The following is a 17,929-nucleotide window of genomic DNA, read 5'->3' as shown; positions in this document are numbered from 1 at the left end:
CTTGTCCCTTTTACAAGATCCTGTTGGTTATTTTATTAGTATAACACAGACACCCTCCCCCAGCTCTCCCTGCGCCCTGGGCTCACACCTGGGTGTCTCCCAAATCCTTGGCGTTGTCCAGCATGTCTCCCTCCACAGAAGTCACCTGGCCTCATCTTAGACGCCATCTTCATATCGCTCTTCTCCGTCCCAGAGCTCCTGCTCTGCTCCTCAGACCTATCTGTCCTCAGCTCCGCAGGCAGAAGGGAAGGGGCACTGTGGGATCACACACGCCCCATTCCAGACACCCCATCACATCCACAGGGCTCCCAAACCAGGACACCAGGCCCCACCCCGAGGGAGCAAAAAGTCTTTGTGAGCCCAGCACACACCAGACAGGAAAAGATTAACACCCACACCCAGCTGTGATGGTGCTGCCCGTGAGAGCCAGCTGAGGTCACTCAATAAGGGTGAACTGCAAACAGACCAGGGCAGACAAACCCCAAACACTGGTGGATATTCCAATAGTTAGATTTACCCAGCCAGCCCAAAACAGCTGCTATAGCACCTCCCTTGTTACTCAGACATCCAAATAATGCAGTTCCCTTAAGGTGCCCAGCCTCAGGCCTCCATCCAGACACACATGTCAAGCATATGATGATCAATTCTGAAAATCTTATTTCATCACACAAAAGAAAAGGTTCTCCTGACCCCAAAGGACCAAGCCCCAGACCCAGGTCAAATGAGAACTCAGATCTTTCCCCCAATACACGCTTACAGTCAATTCTTATTAACTAACTAAAATTTATTAAAAAAGAAAAGAGAGAGAATTGGTTAAAAGATCAATATACAGACAGACTTGAGTTCAATTCTTGAGGTTCAGACACACAGCAGAGATGAGCTTGTAGTCGCCAAAAGTCCTTTTAGAAATAGTCCACAGGTTACAGTCCGATGTCCATATTCAGGGTGACTCCAGTCAATGACTGGGGATCTCAATCCTTATGGTTCAGGGTTTCCCCCTCTTGAAACCCAAAGCAGATCTGAGATGAAGAAGGATCATGTCCCAAGGTTTTTATACATTTCCTGTCTGAGAAAAGAATTAGCTTAACTTTCCTTCTTCCAAAGATCATGGCAATTAGCACAGGATAATTTATCCATTAAACAGTTCAGATGCAGGTGATCACAACCTTCAAAGAGACATAGACAATAATACTATGTCACTCAAGAGTCTTCCTAAAGGTTAATATTCCTTTTTTGATCTTTGAATCAAAGCTCTGGCCCTAGACAAGACTTGTTTGCTTACATCACAAGACCTGAGCAAACATCTACTCTTCTACCTCTAACAATGCAGACTTGCATTTCAAAGCTCTATTCAATTACATCTCTCCCTACCTAGTCTTTAAAGTTCGGGGGAGCAGGAGGTCGGGGGCAGGGTGCTGAGGATGGTGGGGAGAGGAGGAGGAAGTTGGGGGAGGGGTGCTGAGTGTGGCGGGGGTAGGAGGAGGTTGGGGGATGGGTGCTGAGGGCGGGGGTAGGAGGAGGTTGGGGGATGGGTGCTGAGTGCGGGGGGAGGAGGCGGTCGGGGGAGGGGCGCTGAGGACAGGGGGAAGGAGGAGGTCGGGGGCAGGGTGCTGAGGACAGGGGGAGGAGGAGGTCGGGGGCGGGGTGCTGAGGACAGGGGGAGGAGGAGGTCGGGGGCGGGGTGCTGAGAATGGGGGAGGAGGGAGGAGGTCGGGGGCGGGGCACTGAGGACGGGGAGGGGTTTGGGGGCAGGGGGGTTGTGGGGCACAGGCTCCAGGAGGGGTTTTGGGGTGGGAGGGATTGGGGTGGGAGGGCGGGGCAGTCGGAGGTTCGGGGTCCAGCCGGGCGGCGTTGGCTCAGGTAGCTCCCGTTTGGCAGCTCCGCGGGACTCAGGCTGGCCCCACACTCAGGGGGTGACTCCAGATTCACCCCGAGGCAGCTGATCCTAATCTGGCCAGAGGCCCCAACTCTGTGGGTGCTCTGGGGCTGGAGCACCAGGGGGAAGAAGAGGGGTGCTCAGCACCGACTGGGGTGACCAGCCATCAGGTGCCCAAGGGAGCCCAGGGTTGGTTGCGGGGGGGTGGTTTACGGGGGGAAGCCCCGACAGGAGACAGGGGAAGCCAGGACAACAGGGTGGGGTGGCAAGTGGTGGCCAGACTCTCGCCACCAGGGTCTAGTCTAGCTCAGGGTCCAGCTCAACTTCCTCCCTGCGCCGCTGGCCCCCAGTCCACTTCTGCCACCAGGTCAACCCGGGAACTAAGGCAGGAACGGGGTGAGGAAGCAAGTCAAGCTGAGCAAGGCAGGCAAAAGTGCACCTTGCCTTCATGGGCCGCTCACAACGACGTCCTTTCTGTGTGCCATGGCTGACAAAACATCCCGGACAGAGCAGCAGCAGGCCAAAGGAGCGTCATGCAGCTGCCGAAGGAGCTCAGCTGGGAGAGCGTTAGACTGAAGATCTAAAGGTCCCTGGTTCAATCCCGGGCTTTGGCAGGTCCTTTTCTCCCTCTTTGGTGCAGAGGTGGCTTGTTTTCTGGAGCACAGCAGCACCTTTACCTGCTACAGTGTCCAGTCCAAAATATCAGGCTCCCGGTGCAAAAACGCTATCTTAGGATGTGAACAGGAGGCTTCCAGCACTGGGACCCCTGACAGAGAGCTCAGTGGGGGGTGTAACAGCTGCTGACTCTGAGGGTCCTGGGCTAAATCCACTTGCAGGTGGAAGTGTTTCAATTTATTTCACTGACAATGAGTAAGATGACGATTTAATCACAGGTATTTTTCATAAAAGTCACCGGCAGCTCCCCGCCCCACCCCCGGCCCCAGCTCAGCTCCGCCACGTTACAGGGGCTGATTCTCTCACTAACTCCCCAGCCCAAGTCGATGTCAGACCCTCACTCTGCGGAGTGAAGAGGAATCCGACCTTCGATAAACTCACCTGAGAAATAAGACAAAGCGAATAATGAAGGAGGCTCACTGGTGAGCAGCTTCTCCCTGGGGCTGGGGTGAATGAAGCACTGTCTGCTCTTGTGACCTTACCGTGCGTCTCATGATAGCGGATGGTTTTATTAAATCCCCAGTTCCTGCACTCATGGGATTAGGGGAGAGTCTCAGCTCTCTTTTCCTAAAGCAGTAACTTCTAGCCATTCTAGCAGCAGAGAAAATCCCGGAAATTGTCCCCTAAAGGCTCAAACCAGAGGGCAAATAAAAATAACCTCCAATATTATCCCCAAAATACTCACGACATTTAAGACTAACTCAGGATTTTTGGGGCATGACGCGTGATGTCTGAACACTCGGGGCTGTCGATATTGGGATTCCCCATCACTTGGTGTCTGGGAATTGACACAAGACGTCTCAGAGCCCTGTTCTAGTTCTAGGGTCTGTTGTGGTCGGGAGGAACAAACCCTCCATGCAGGAATCTCCAGCTGTGATTCTCTGGCCTGGGTGGCCAGGAGACCCGACTTCTGACCTTTGCACCTTCTGACCTTTACACCTCTGCTGCTCTGCCTGGGAAATGACCACACACGGGGGGCGGGGAGGGGTCCCCTGAACGGCAGCAGAGGCAGCTGCAAGTGGGACTGGTAGCAGAAATCTGGGGTGTTTGGGGAGCAAACAGTATGAGAGTCCCATTTTGGAGGGTGTCAAAAATGTCTTTTGCATGGACCCTCCATCCTGCAGCCCCTACCCCCATGTGTCCCTCTGGCCCGCACATTCACACTGACTCCTGTGAGCAAATGCCCCTGCGGGCCCCTCCGTCCCCTCCCCCTGCTCACACTGACACCACCATCCCCCGCTCCGTCCCTGTGTCCCCGTGGCCCTAGGTCGGGCCGTGTCCCGCACTCACCCTGGGTCTGGCTGTAGAGCTCACGCAGGGTGTTCAGACTCGCGCTGACCCAGGCCTCCCAGCGCCGTGACCAAAAGAGCCGAAGGTCCCACAACTCTGGGCCCTCGTTTTGCGCCATCCACGCTGTGCGAGGCTCCACTCTCTGCATCCCGCTGGCGTAGACATAGATGACTTGATCGTCCACACAGCCGACACGGCTGAACCAGGGCAGCCCTGGGCCAGGCTCGGACACCACCGTGCTCAATACGCGCCTGGAGTGCAGGCCTGAGGGGGGGAGATTGGGGGAAGGGAGGTCAGACTTACCCCAACCCTGCCAGGGAGCCCCTGGCCATACACGAGAGGCGACACTGGCCCTCAGGAGTGCTCCTGTGGGGGGGAGACCTGCGGAATGGCCCACACAACGGCCTGACTGGGGAGAAAGAAGGGTTGGGGTAGGAGAATGGGGCAAAGATGGAGGGGGGGCATGAGGAGGAGATGGGAGAGGGCCTGGAGCAGGGGAGCAGACAGGGAGAGTGTATTGGGGGTACGGGGGCAGAAGGGGAGTGTGAAGAAGGAAAGGGGGCCCAGGAGGAAGGGCAGAGCTGGAGGGGGATGTGAGGAGCAGGAGGGGGATGTTATGGGGGAGGGTGGGGCAGGAGAAGGGCCGGGGCTGAAGGAGATGCAGAAGCTGGGGGTACGGGGGGGGGGGGGGGGGTGGCAGGGGGAATGTGTCCAAGCTGCAGGTGGGAGCCAGGGCCCCAGCTGTGCACACAATTTACCATAATTTATTAAGAGCATAAAAATGGCCATACTGGGTCAGACCAAAGGTCCATCTAATCCAGTCTCCTGTCTTCCGACATTGGCCTATGCCCGGTGCCCCACAGGGAATGAACAGAACAGGTGACCATCAAGTGATCCACCACCTGTCACCCACTCCCAATTTCTGGCAAACAGAGGCTAGGGACACCATCCCTGCCCATCCTGCCTAATAGCCATTGATGGACCTATCCTCCATGAATTTATCTAGTTCTTTTTTGAACTCTGTTATAGTCTTGGCCTTCACAACATCCTCTGGCAAGGAGTTCCACAGGTTGACTGTGCGTTGTGTGAAGAAATACTTCCTTTTGTTTGTTTTCAACCTGCGGCCTAGTAATTTCATCTGGTGATCCCTATTTTTTCTGCTATGTGAAGGGGGTAAATAGCACTTCCTTATTCACTTTTTCCTCACCAGTCATAAATTTATAGACCTCAGTCAGAGCCCCCTTAGTCGTCTCTTTTCCAAGCTGAAAAGTTCCAGTCTTATTTATCTCTCCTCCTATGGAAGCTGTTCTATACCTCATATCACGTTTGTCGCCTTTTTCTGATGGGGTGACCATATCTGCACACTGTATCCACGATGTGGGCATCCCATGGATTTATATGAAGGGAATCAGATATTTTCTTATTATCTATCCCTTTCCGAACGATTCCCAACATTCTGCTCACCTTTTTGACTGCCACTGCACATTGAGTGGATGTTTTCAGAGAACTATCCACAATGACTCCAAGATCTCTTTCTTGAGTGGTAACAACTAATTTAGACCCCATCATTTGATATTGGGATTATGTTTTCCAATGTGCATTACTTTGCATTTATCCACACTGAATTTCACCGGCCATTTTGTTGCTCAGTCACCCAGTTTTGTGAGATCCCTTTGTAACGCTTCACAGTCTGCTTCGGACTTAACTTATTCACGCTGTGGCTGCACATAGGTCTCCTGTAGAGACCAGGCCCCCTGTTGTGTCAGTCAGTGCATGGGCCCTGCCCCAAGGAGCTCACAGGCTGATCACCCGTCCCTACAGTCGGGTTCACCCCATACATCCACAGGCAGGATCAGGGCCAAAGCAGGGGGTGGGGAAGGGCGACAGCTCCCAGACAAAGAGCCTGGTGCTGCAGACACTGAACCCCTGATCCCTTCACTCCGGTGAGCGTCCCACTGACGTCAGACACTGCTCAAGGGAGTTACACACACCCTCTCTGATCCCCACAACTGGCTCTCCCTTCCAGCCTCCCACACTCATCCTTGGTAACTTCAGCTTCCAAGGCAATGGCCTATCCGACCCTCTGCTCCCCATCTCCTCACCCTCCCCTCTGCATTCATACAGCAGCCCTGGGTCAGCTCTCCCCCACCCTTCAAAAGGGCCATGCACTGGACTTGTGTTCACCAAGCCCTGCTCTCTGAGCTCTCCAGTGCTGATTCCCCTTCTCCGACCATCACCGGGTCTCTCTCAGCATCACCCACTTCTCCCCATGTGTTATAAGGAATATTGTGTGTGCCTCAGTTAACAAGGTGGGGGAAAAGATTAATTGCTCTGCAGAGATCCAGCTGTGACTGATGCCTCAGTATCTGGGGTCTGGGCCCCATGCTGATGGGGAGTCCCAGAAGACAACTGCCCGGACATTTAGCACCTAGCAACTAATGACCATGGAGGACCCATCCTCTGCAGGAAGCCAGCCAGCTGTGACCAGCTGGAAAACAAAGAGCTGAGGAGGAGGCCAGGTGACAGTGTTTGGCAAAAACAAGAACAAAAGACAAAGGAGGGGCCTCTGGGCGCTAAGTGTGGGCTGTTGGAGGGAGTAGAAGCTTCTGGACTGGGACAAAAGAGAAAGTTCTGGACAGACCCAGATGGTCTTGGCTGTAACTTTCCATTCTCTAGTCTTTACGTTAAGTTTAGAGGTGAGAGCAACAAGGGTGAGGTCGTGCTGGGCATCTGCTATAGACCACCAGATCAGGAGGATGAGTTAGACGAGGCTTTCTTCGGACATCTGACAAGTTTCCAGATCACAGGCCCTGGTTCTAATGGGGGACTCCAATCACCCTGACATCTGCTGGGAGAGCAATACAGCAGTGCACAGACAATCCAGGAAGTTTTTGGAGAGTGTTGAGGACAACTTCCTGGTGCAAGTGCTGGAGGAATCAACTAGGGGCTGTGCTCCTCTTGACCTGCTCACCAACAAGGAAGAATGGGTAGAGGAAGTAGAAGTGGATGGCAACCTGGGCAGCAGTGACCATGAGATGGTCGAGTTCAGGATGCTGACAAAAGGAAGAAAGTAGAGCAGCAGAATATGCACCCTGGACTTGAGAAAAGCAGACTTTGACTGATGGGCATGATCCCCTGAGAGGCTAATATGAGGAGGAAAGGAGTCCAGGAGAGCTGGCTCTATTTTGAAGAAGACTTATTGACGGCACAAGAACAAACCATCCCGATGCGCAGAAAGAATAACAAATATGGCAGGTGACCAGCTTGGCTTAACAGTGAAATCTTCAGTGAGCTTAAACTCAAAAAGGAAGCTTACAAGAAGTAGAAATGTGGACAGATGACTAGGGAGGAGTATAACAATACTTCTTGAGCATGAAGGGATGTAATCAGGACGGCCAAAGCACAATTGGAGTTGCAGCTAGCAAGGGATGTGAAGGGTAACAAGACAGGTTTCTACAGGTATATTAGCAACAAGAAGGTGGTCAGGGAAAGTGTGGGACCCTTACTGAATGGGGAAGGCAACCTAGTGACAGATGATGGGGAAAAAGCTGAAGTACTCACAATGCTTTTTCTGCCTTGGTCTTCACAGACAAGGTCAGCTCCCAGACTGCTGCACTGGGCAGCACAGTGTGGGGAGGAGGTGAGCAGCCCTCAGTGGTGAAAGAACAGGTTAAGGCAGCGGTTCTCAAACTGGGGTTCATGACTCCTCAGGGGGTTGCAAGGTTATTACAGGGGGGTCGCAAGCTGTCAATCTCCACCCCAAACCCCGCTTTGCTCCAGCATTTATAATGGTGTTAAATATATAAAAAAGTGTTTTTAATTTATAAGGGGGGGGTTGCACTCAGAGGCTTGCGATGTGAAACGGGTGACCAGTAAAAAAGTTTAAGGGCCACTTGGTTAAGGACTATTTAGAAAAGCTGACATTCACAAATCCACGGAGCTGGATCTAATGCATCCGAGGGCGCTCAGCGAGTTGGCTGATGTGATTGCAGAGTCATTGGCCATTATCTCTGAAAACTCGTGGCCATCGGGGGAGGTGCCGGACGACTGGAAAAAGGCAAATATAGTGACCATCTTTAAAAAAGGGGAGAAGGAGAATACGGGGAACTACTGTACAGACCGGTCAGCCTCACCTCAGTCCCTGGAAAACTCATGGAGCAGATCCTCAAGGGAATCCATTTTGAAGCAGTTAGAGAAGAGGAAGCTGATCAGGGACCAGTCTACATGGATTCACCAAGGGAAAGTCATGCCTGACCAACCTGATTGCCTTCTATGATGAGATAACTGGCTCTCTGGATATCGGGAAAGTGGTGCATATGATATATCTTGAGTTTAGCAAAGCTTTTGATACGATCTCCCACAGTATTCTTGCCAGGAAGTTAAAGAAGTATGGGCTGGATGAATGGACTATAAGGTGGACAGAAAGCTGGCTAGATCATCGGGCTCAACGGGTAGGGATCAATGGCTCCATGTCTAGTTGGCAGCCGGTATCAAGCAGAGTACCCCAGGGGTCGGTCCTGGGGCTGGTTTTGTTCAACATCTTTATTAATGATCTGGATGATGGGATGGATTGCACCCTCAGAAAGTTCATGGATGACACTAAGCTAGGCGGAGAGGTAGATATACTGGAGGGTAGACTCCAGAGTGACCAAGACAAACAGGAGGATTGGGCCAAAAGAAATCTGATGAGGTTCAACAAGGTCAAGTGCAGAGTCCTGCACTTAGGAGAGAAGAATCCCATGCACCGCTACAGGCTGGGGACCAACTGGCTAAGCAGCAGTTCTGCAAAAAAGGGCCTGGGGACTATAGTGGACGAGAAGCTGGAGATGAATCAGCAGTGTGCCCTTGTTGCCAAGAAGGCTAACGGCATATTGGGCTGCATTAGTAGGAGCACTGCCAGCAGATCGAGGGAACAGATTATTCCCCTCTATTTGGCACTGGTGAGGCCACATCTGGAGTACTGCATCCAGTTTTGGTCCCCCCAATACAGAAAGAATGTGGACAAATTGGAGAGAGTCCAGTGGAGGGCAAAAAAATGACTAGGGGGCTGGGGCACATGACGGATGAGGAGAGGCTGAGGGAGCCGGGGTTATTTAGTCTGCAGAAGAGAAGAGTGAGGGGGGATTTGAGAGCAGCCTTCAACTACCAGATTGGGGGTTCCAAAGAAGATGGAGCTCAGCTGGTCTCAATGGTGGCAGATGACAGAACAAGGAGCAATGGTCTCAAGTTGCAGTGGGGGAGGTCTAGGTTGGATATTAGGAAACACTATTTCACTAGGAGGGTGGTGAAGCACTGGAATGGGTTACCTAGGGAGGTGGTAGAATCTCCTTCCTTCAAGGTTTTTAAGGTCAGCTTGACAAAGCCCTGGCTGGGATGATTTAGTTGGGGATTGGTCCTGCTTTGAGCAGGGGGTTGGACTAGATACCTCCTGAGGTCCCTTCCAACCCTGATATTCGATGACCCCGTAGGGCCAGGCTGCTCTGGGGCCTGACCCTGTTTAGGTCAAACCAAGCCTGTTACTGAGGAGGTGGTACACAAGGGCACCAATGAGCGTTAAACCACTTTAAACAAACCCCAAACCCACCCCGCTGCCTCACCCAGCTCAATACGGGCTGCTGAGCTCCCCAGGGTCTGAGCTGCTGCCTCATGGGGAACAAGGAAGATTCAAGTCCACGCCGGGAAAAGCAGGATGTGCCTTCCCCTCTCCGCACCCCACCGTGCAGGGATCCGGAAGCTCTTTATCCGGCAGGGTCAGGAGATCCCAACCGCACAAATGCAGCAGCTGTTCTGTGCTCTGCAGCGGGAGCTCGCGCCCAAACGAAGACCTGACTAACGCACAGATCCAGGGGCTCCAAACTCTCCCCGCCCTGCGGCGCCAACACGCGGCCAGAGAGCGAGCGGGGTTGACGTCTCCTCCCTGGGACGACGCCTCGAACGACCTGCTTCCAGGACAGACAGGACCCACTGGGGACTGTGGGCGCGACCAGACTGGTGCTGGCGGAGCCCAGCTGGACGGAGCCAAGGACGAGCCGCACTCGGGAGTCCCGGGCCCCGGGGTGAAACCCGGCGTGAGGAACCGGCTGGGAGCCATTAAAGGTCCGAGAGACCCAAGAAGCCTTTTCCCGTCACTGAACCCGGGTCTGTCTGGGGGTCAATTTACTCCCTCCGCTGACCCTCAGCCCGGCTCTGCCCACAGGACGCGGGTGTGAGACCCCCCGGCCCGGAGACGCGGCAGGGACCCAGCCTGGGCAGCGCCTGGCCCCAGGGACGCCCCGCAGCCGGGAGCCGCACGGGGCCGCGAGGGGCCTGTCGGCGGGTGCAGCACCCAAGGGTGCCGGTCCGAGCGGGGCCGCCCCCCCGGCTGGGGGCGGTCGGCGGGAGATGCCGCGGTCACCGCTCGGGTCGGGGGCGCTCAGCCCCCCCGGCACATTGTCCCCGCAGCCCCCGGCAGCGCCGGGCACAAGGGGGCCAGGACCCCCCCCCCCGGTCACTATAGCAACGTCACTGATCCCTGTCAGCGGCCACTCAGTGCCGGGGGGGGGGGCGCGGGGGGGGGTCTCCCGACACCTCTGAACGCAGAGCCCAGAACCGCCCCCCCCCCGGCACCCAGCTCCCTGCACCCCCCAGCACCCCCCAGCACCCCCCCGGCCCGGCTGCCCCCCCCCGGCACCCGCCCGGCCCGGCTGCCCCCCGACCCCCAGCTCCCCGCACCCCCCCCCCCGCCACCCAGCTCCCCCCACTCCCCCGCACCACCCCCCGGCCCGGCTGCCCCCCCGGATACTCACGGGATCGGCCCCGGCAGCGGCAGCCCGAAGCGCAGCGCCAGCGCCATCCCCGGGCCCCCCGCAGCGCGGCCGGACGCGGCCCCGGGACCCGAGACCGCCGCGGGGGGCGGAGCCAGCTCCTGCCGCGGGAGCCTCCGGCCTGCAGGGATTGGCTGGGGAGGGGGCATCCCGCCAATCGCGACGCGGAGGCCCGGAGCCGTCACCGGTCGCTGGGCAGACCCCGGCAGGCGAGGGGAAGGGACAGTCCGAGCGGGAGAGGACGGGCGGGTTCGGCGCGGCGGGGACCGTGGCCTCGGGGCTGCCCGGCCCGGAGCTGCGACTCGCTCCCCGGCCGAGGCCGCTGTTCCACGGGTGCCGAGGCTGGAGGTTCCCCTGCTTCGGGCTGGAGCTCGGGGGGGCCGCACCCCCCGGCTGGGGGCGGCCGGCGGGACAGGGGGGGTCACAGCTCGGGCCGGCCCCCCGCCCCCCCATTGCCCCCCCGACCCCGGCCGGGGACCCCCCGCCGAGCCTCCAGGGGCCCCGCAGCCCGCGGGGGACGGGCCGCGGCAGCTCCGGCTCCGGTCGGTCCGGGGCCCCAGGGCCGGGGCTCTCGCCGCGCTCCCGGGGCTCGGCCGCGGCTCTGGCCGGCGAGGGGCTCGGACCGCGTCGCGGGGCCGGTGAACGAAGCGCTCTTCGCTGCTCTCCCCTCGGGGGAGTGAGACACAATCACCCCGGGCACCCCACAGCGCCGCCACCCCGCCTGGGGAGGGGGAGAGGAGTCCGGGCTCCAGCCCCCTGCTCTGTCCCCCAGACCCCGCCTCCCTCCCAGAGCCAGGGAGAGAACCCAGGAGTCCGGGCTCCAGCCCCCTGCTCTGCCCCCTAGACCCCGCCTCCCTCCCAGAGCCAGGGAGAGAACCCAGGAGTCCGGGCTCCAGCCCCCTGCTCTGCCCCCTAGACCCCACCTCCCTCCCAGAGCCAGGGAGAGAACCCAGGAGTCCGGGCTCCAGCCCCCTGCTCTGCCCCCTAGACCCCGCCTCCCTCCCAGAGCCAGGGAGAGAACCCAGGAGTCCGGGCTCCAGCCCCCTGCTCTGCCCCCCTAGACCCCACCTCCCTCCCAGAGCCAGGGAGAGAACCCAGGAGTCCGGGCTCCAGCCCCCTGCTCTGCCCCCTAGACCCCGCCTCCCTCCCAGAGCCAGGGAGAGAACCCAGGAGTCCGGGCTCCAGCCCCCTGCTCTGCCCCCCTAGACCCCACCTCCCTCCCAGAGCCAGGGAGAGAACCCAGGAGTCCGGGCTCCAGCCCCCTGCTCTGCCCCCCCAGACCCCGCCTCCCTCCCAGAGCCAGGGAGAGAACCCAGGAGTCCGGGCTCCAGCCCCCTGCTCTGCCCCCCCTAGACCCCACCTCCCTCCCAGAGCCAGGGAGAGAACCCAGGAGTCCAGGCTCCAGCCCCCTGCTCTACCCCACTAGGTCCCATTTCCCTCCCAGAGCCAGGGAGAGAACCCAGGAGTCCGGGCTCCAGCCCCCTGCTCTGCCCCCCTAGACCCCACCTCCCTCCCAGAGCTAGGGAGAGAACCCAGGAGTCCTGGCTCCAGCCCCCTGCTCTACCCCACTAGGTCCCACTTTCACCCCACCCCCACCCCCGGGGAAGATCTGAGAAAAGGAAAAGAAAAAGAAATCAGCTGTTGCCACCAACTAACTGAAAAACGTGCACAGACCTCTAAAGACACAGAAATCCAAGCATGTTCTTAAAAAAGGTAAATTTTATTAAGAAAGAAAGAAAGAACATGTGGAAAATCAGGCAGTTGCTAGATATTAAAATAGCAGCTGCAAGGATTCAGCATCATGAACAGGGTTCTTGGGGTCCAGCTTAAAGGTTACAGAAACACCTGTGTTTAGCACAGAGGAATCCACAAGCCCAAAATAAAGAGAGAAACCTGATCACGTCTAAACTAAACGTTTCCTGTTCTACTTCCATGTCTGTGGTTCCAAATGACTGATTTCGAGGTATGATGCTGATGATTTTTTATACCTGGTCCGAGCTTTACAGCAGACCCTGCTGCTCTCTGTGTCTCTCCACCCAAGAGAACAACAACAACACAGACAAAAAGAACAGGAGGACTTGTGGCACCTTAGAGACTAATAAATTTATCTGAGCATAAGCTTCCGTGGGCTACAGCCCACTTCATCAGATGCATGCAGTGGAAAATACAGTGAGGAGATTTTATATACACAGAGAACATGAAACAATGAGTGTTACCATACACATTATAACGAGAGTGATCAGGTAAGGTGAGCTATTACCAGCAGGAGAGAAGGAAAAAAAAAAAAACCTTTTGTAGTGATAATCAAGGTGGGCCATTTCCAGCAGTTGACAAGAACCTGTGTGGAACAATAGGGGAGAAAAATAAACATAGGGAAATAGTTTTACTTTGTGTAATGACCCACCCACTCCCAGTCTTTATTCAAGCCTAATTTAATGGTGTCCAGTTTGCAAATTAATTCCAATTCAGCAGTCTCTCCTTGGAGTCTGTTTTTGAAGTTTTTTGTTGTAAGTTTGCGACTTTTCGGTCTGTAATCGAGTGACCAGAGAGATTGAAGTGTTCTCCGACTGGTTTATGAATGTTATAATTCTTGACATCTGATTTGTGTCCATTTATTCTTTTACGTAGAGACTGTCCTGTTTGGCCAATGTACCTGGCAGAGGGGCATTGCTGGCACATGACGGCATACATCACATTGGTAGATGTGCAGGTGAACAATCCTCTGATAGTGTGGCTGATGTGATTAGGCCCTATGATGGTGTCCCCTGAATAGATATGTGGACACAATTGGCAATAGGCTTTGTTGCAAGGATAGGTTCCTGGGTTAGTGTTTTTGTCGTGTGGTTGCAGGTGAGTATTTGCTTCTGTCTGTAAGCGAGGACTGGCCTATCTCGCAAGATCTGTGAGAGTGATGGGCCATCATTCAGGATAGGTTGTAGATCCTTGATGATGCATTGGAGAGGTTTTAGTTGGGGGCTGAAGGTGACGGCTGGTGGCGTTCTGTTATTTTCTTTATTGGGCCTGTCCTGGAGTAGGTGACTTCTGGGTACTCTTCTGGCTCTGTCAATCTGTTTCTTCACTTCAGCAGGTAGGTATTGTAGTTGTCAGAACGCTTGATAGAGATCCTGTAGGTGTTTGTCTCTGTCTGAGGGGATCAAATGTGGTTGTATCATAGAGGTTGTCTGTAGACAATGGATCGTGTGGTGTGGTCTGGGTGAAACTGGAGGTATGTTGGTAAGTATAGTGGTCAGTAGGTTTCCGGTATAGGGTGGTGTTTATGTGACCATCTCTTATTAGCACTGTAGTGTCCAGGAAGTGGATCTCTTGTGTGGACTGGTCCAGGCTGAGGTTGATGGTGGAATGGAAATTGTTGCAATCATGGTGGACTTCCTCAAGGGCTTCTTTTCCATGGGTCCAGATGATGAAGATGTCATCAATGTAGCGCAAGTAGAGTAGGGGCATTAGGGGACGAGAGCTGAGGAAGCGTTGTTCTAAGTCAGCCATAAAAATGTTGCCATACTGTGGGGCCATGCGGGTACCCATTATCAGTGCCGCTGATTTGAAGGTATACATTGTCCCCAAATGTGAAATAGTTATGGGTGAGGACAAAGTCACGAAGTTCAGCCACCAGGTTTGCCGTGACATTATCGGGGATACTGTTCCTGATGGCTTGTAGTCCATCTTTGTGTGGAATGTTGGTGTGGAGAGCTTCTACATCCATAGTGGCCAGGATGGTGTTTTCTGGAAGATCACCGATGGATTGTAGGTTTCCTCAAGTAGTCAGTGGTGTCTCGAAGATAGCTAGGAGTGCTGGTAGCGTAGGGCCTGAGGAGGGAGTCTACATAGCCAGACAATCTTGCTGTCAGGGTGCAATGCCTGAAATGACGGGGCGTCCAGGGTTTCCAGGTTTATGGATCTTGGGTAGCAGATAGAAGACCCCTGGTCGGGGTTCTAGGGGCGTCTGTGCGGATTTGCACTTGTGCTTTTTCAGGGAGTTTCTTGAGCAGATGGTGTAGTTTCTCTTGGTAACCCTGAGTGGGATCAGAGGGGAATGGGCTGGAGGATGTGGAGTTGGAGAGCTGCCTAGCAGCCTCTTGTTCATATTCTGACCTATTCATGATGACGACAGCACCCCCTTTGTCAGCCTTTTTGATTCTGATGTCAGAGTTGTTCCTGAGGCTGTAGATGGTGTTGTGTTCTGCACGGCTGAGGTTATGGGCCAAGTGATGCTGCTTTTCCACAATTTCAGCCCGTGCACATCGGTGGAAGTGCTGTATTTCGGTCTGGGAATGTCCCACAACAGCATTTCTACTGGGAAGCTGGCTGCAAAACAATTAAACTGCAGAGAGCTCCTATGGAGGCTGTCAGTGTTCCTTCCCCACTCTGAACTCTAGGGTACAGATGTGGGGACCCGCATGAAAGACCCCCTAAGCTTAGTCTTACCGGCTTAGGTTAAAAACGTCCCCAAGGTACAAACTTTGCCTTGGCCTTGAACCGTATGCTGCCACCACCAAGCATTTTAAACAAAGAACAGGGAAAGAGACCACTTGGAGACATCTTCCCCCAATATCCCCCCCAAGCCCTACATCCCCTTTCCTGGGGAAGGCTCAAGAATAAGCCTCACCAATTTGTACAGGTGAACACAGACCCAAACCCTTGGATCTTAAGAACAATGAAAAATCAATCAGGTTCTTAAAAGAAGAATTTTAATGAAAGAAAAGGTAAAAGAATCACCTCTGTAAAATCAGGATGGAAAATACTTTACAGGGTATTCAGATTCAAAACACAGAGGATCCCCCTCTGGACAAAACCTTAAAGTTACAGAAAACAGGAATAAACCTCCCTCTTAACACAGGGAAAATTCACATAAAACAAAAGATAAACGAATCCGCCTTGCCTGGCTTACCTCTACTGGTTGCAATATTGGAGACTTGGATTAGGATGGGTTGGAGAAGATGGATTTCTGTCTGGCCTCTCTCAGTCCCAAGAGAGAACAACCCCGTAAACAAAGAGCACAAACAAAAGCCTTTCCCCCCCACAAGATTTGAAAGTATCTTGTTCCCTTATTGGTCCTTTGGGTCAGGTGCCAGCCAGGTTAGCTGAGCTTCTTAACCCTTTACAGGTAACAGGATGTTGCCTCTGGCCAGGAGGGATTGTATAGCCCTGTATACAGAAAGGTGGTTACCCTTCCTTTTATATTTATGACAGAGGCGGGGTGGGAATTCAGCCTCTGTATTCTGTCAGTGCAGCTAGAGCAATGGGAAATCCCCTCCAGTCACTGCAGCAACTCTCTACTCCAGACTGCTACAGGAGCTTTTTAAGTGCAGCCAGCCGGAGAGTGAGGCCAGATCTACCTCCCGCTGGCACCTGGATGCTCCGGCACTCGGACTACAGCAATGACAACGGTTCAACGTTTCCATAGTTGGTAGGATTCAAACCTACGTGGGAAGGCCCCAGGGGGTTTCTCGTCCTTCCCCTTAACCACTCAGCCACAAGTACCTGATGGACATTTGCCTCACGACACTATGATTCTCCTCTCACTGAATTATCACGTCAAATTGTTTGCTCAGACCAGCCTCCCCGGCACACTCACTGCTGTGCGGGGGTGTAAGTGTGTCCATTGCTGGACAGCAGGAATTCCTGCCCCTTTCCCTTCCAGCTGAAGCATGATTAGAGTGTGTTTGTGTTCATGACATTGCTGTAGATCGTTGTTCATTCCCCACCTTGACAATTCAGACAGTCCCTTTCCCACTCAGATCTCCAGCATATCATTCCAATAGCAGGGGTCGGGTTTTCTCTGGGGCACTGACGTTTTTCAGGAGGTTGGTGAGTGAACTCAGCCTTGCATTCCACCCTTGATGTTTCATGGAGTAACAAGAGCAGCATAAGGAAAGAGCCGAGCCGATATCTCAGTGTTAGGGCTGAAGGTGGCCTGGCTCAGACAAGAGACACAGGGAGGTTTTGCTGTTCATGGACCATCTGTGCAAAGGAAATTGTGTCTCTGTGTGAAATTGAGGAGGGAAATGAAATATCCCCATGGTAGCACAATGCCTGAAGGCATGTGGGTGAAGGCCTCAGGCTGAGAAATGATTGAACGGAGGGTTGTATCAATGTATTGCCCTGACTAAAAACAATGGCTAAAAGGCAGCCATTGTTGTTCCTACTGGAACCTATGTAGGGACACCCCCATGGGTGTCAACTCCATTGCATTAACCAGGGGCAGGCGATTATTTTCATCAAGATCCAAATTTCTTGGTCAAGGTCTAGGCTCCAGAGAAGAGAATGCACGACTGACAATGAGACAGGTATAAAACATGTTGCAGTCACGATGGGCGTAACGATGATGACTGTGTTGTGTTTATTCCTTAGATCTGGTGCCACCACCTTTCCCTGCAGCCTTGTCGTTCCCAAGGGTAAAACTAACCATCTGGTCAGCTACAAGGGCGTGTTTGTGTTCATTCCTGCGAGCTACACAGGGGTTTGATGTTGCTGCTTCCAATCCTCTGCCTCTGCCGGGAGAAGGAGCAATTCAGGCCATCACTGAGCTGAGGGAGGGAGATGATTTTCTGACAGGGAGGGACGCCTCCTCCTAAAGGTGCTTGGCAGGCAGCCCTCCTTCCCAGGTGCGTCCCGACAACACCCAGTTGAAAAGGGGACCCTCCCCAGCCCTCCTCAGCAGCAGGTGACAATGAGCGAGTGAGTGAGCGTGGGGGAGAGGGAGCGACGGAGGGGAGGGAGATGGCGTGAGCGGGCCGGGACCTTGGCGTGAAGGGGCAGGCAAAGGGTGTTCAGTTTTGTTGGGTGCGGAAGTTGGCAACCCTAGGTCCAGGGGCAACAACTCCAACCTCCAAAGAGGCTGGGCAAGGGCAGGACATCAGCTTGGAGGGGAGGGTGGGTGGGGCAGTGACATCACCAAGGCCTTTTGCAGGAACTCAGCCCATTGGGCAAAGGTGGTGGGGAGGGGGGTGACCTACCAGAGAGACCCCGACATCAGCCGGGCAGGGCCGAGGTGCAGGGCCAGGGCAGTCTCTGAGACCCCCCCCCCGGCTTTGCATGCTGCACGTCTCCTTCTCCAGGTCTCCCCTCGAAGGACGGGGGGAGAATTAGGATTCACGTCTGTGAGCGTGAGGAGGAGCCTCTGTGGAGTTTTCTCCTTTCCTACCCCTGGTTGTGCCAGAAAACGAACGTCCCTTGGACAAGGTCAGAGGCTCCGAGAGGTTTGGAACCTGTTGGGTCTGATGCACCTGCTGCAGGCAGAATTCTCGGCACAGAAAACACTGGCTTA

At 54.6% G+C, this 17,929-nt stretch overlaps 1 protein-coding gene and 1 non-coding gene across 2 annotated transcripts; one reads left to right on the top strand and one right to left on the bottom strand.

Annotated features, from left to right (window-relative positions):
- Positions 1-339: 339 nt before the first annotated feature.
- LOC119566011 (RT1 class I histocompatibility antigen, AA alpha chain) lies at positions 340-10,822 on the bottom strand (the record flags this gene model as incomplete). Its single annotated transcript, XM_043545242.1, has 3 exons — positions 340-1,166; positions 3,842-4,105; positions 10,627-10,822. Coding segments are annotated over 3 exons (543 nt in total), but the record flags the coding sequence as incomplete, so codon positions are not given.
- On the top strand, positions 2,418-2,490 carry TRNAF-GAA. Its single transcript has one exon. It is a non-coding gene; the product is annotated as a tRNA-Phe (tRNA).
- Positions 10,823-17,929: the final 7,107 nt, after the last annotated feature.

Source organism: Chelonia mydas, chromosome 4, assembly GCF_015237465.2.
Source record: "Chelonia mydas isolate rCheMyd1 chromosome 4, rCheMyd1.pri.v2, whole genome shotgun sequence".
Taxonomy (NCBI): domain Eukaryota; kingdom Metazoa; phylum Chordata; order Testudines; family Cheloniidae; genus Chelonia; species Chelonia mydas.
Note: the sequence above shows the minus strand (reverse complement) of the source record. Positions and strands in the feature narration are given on the sequence as shown.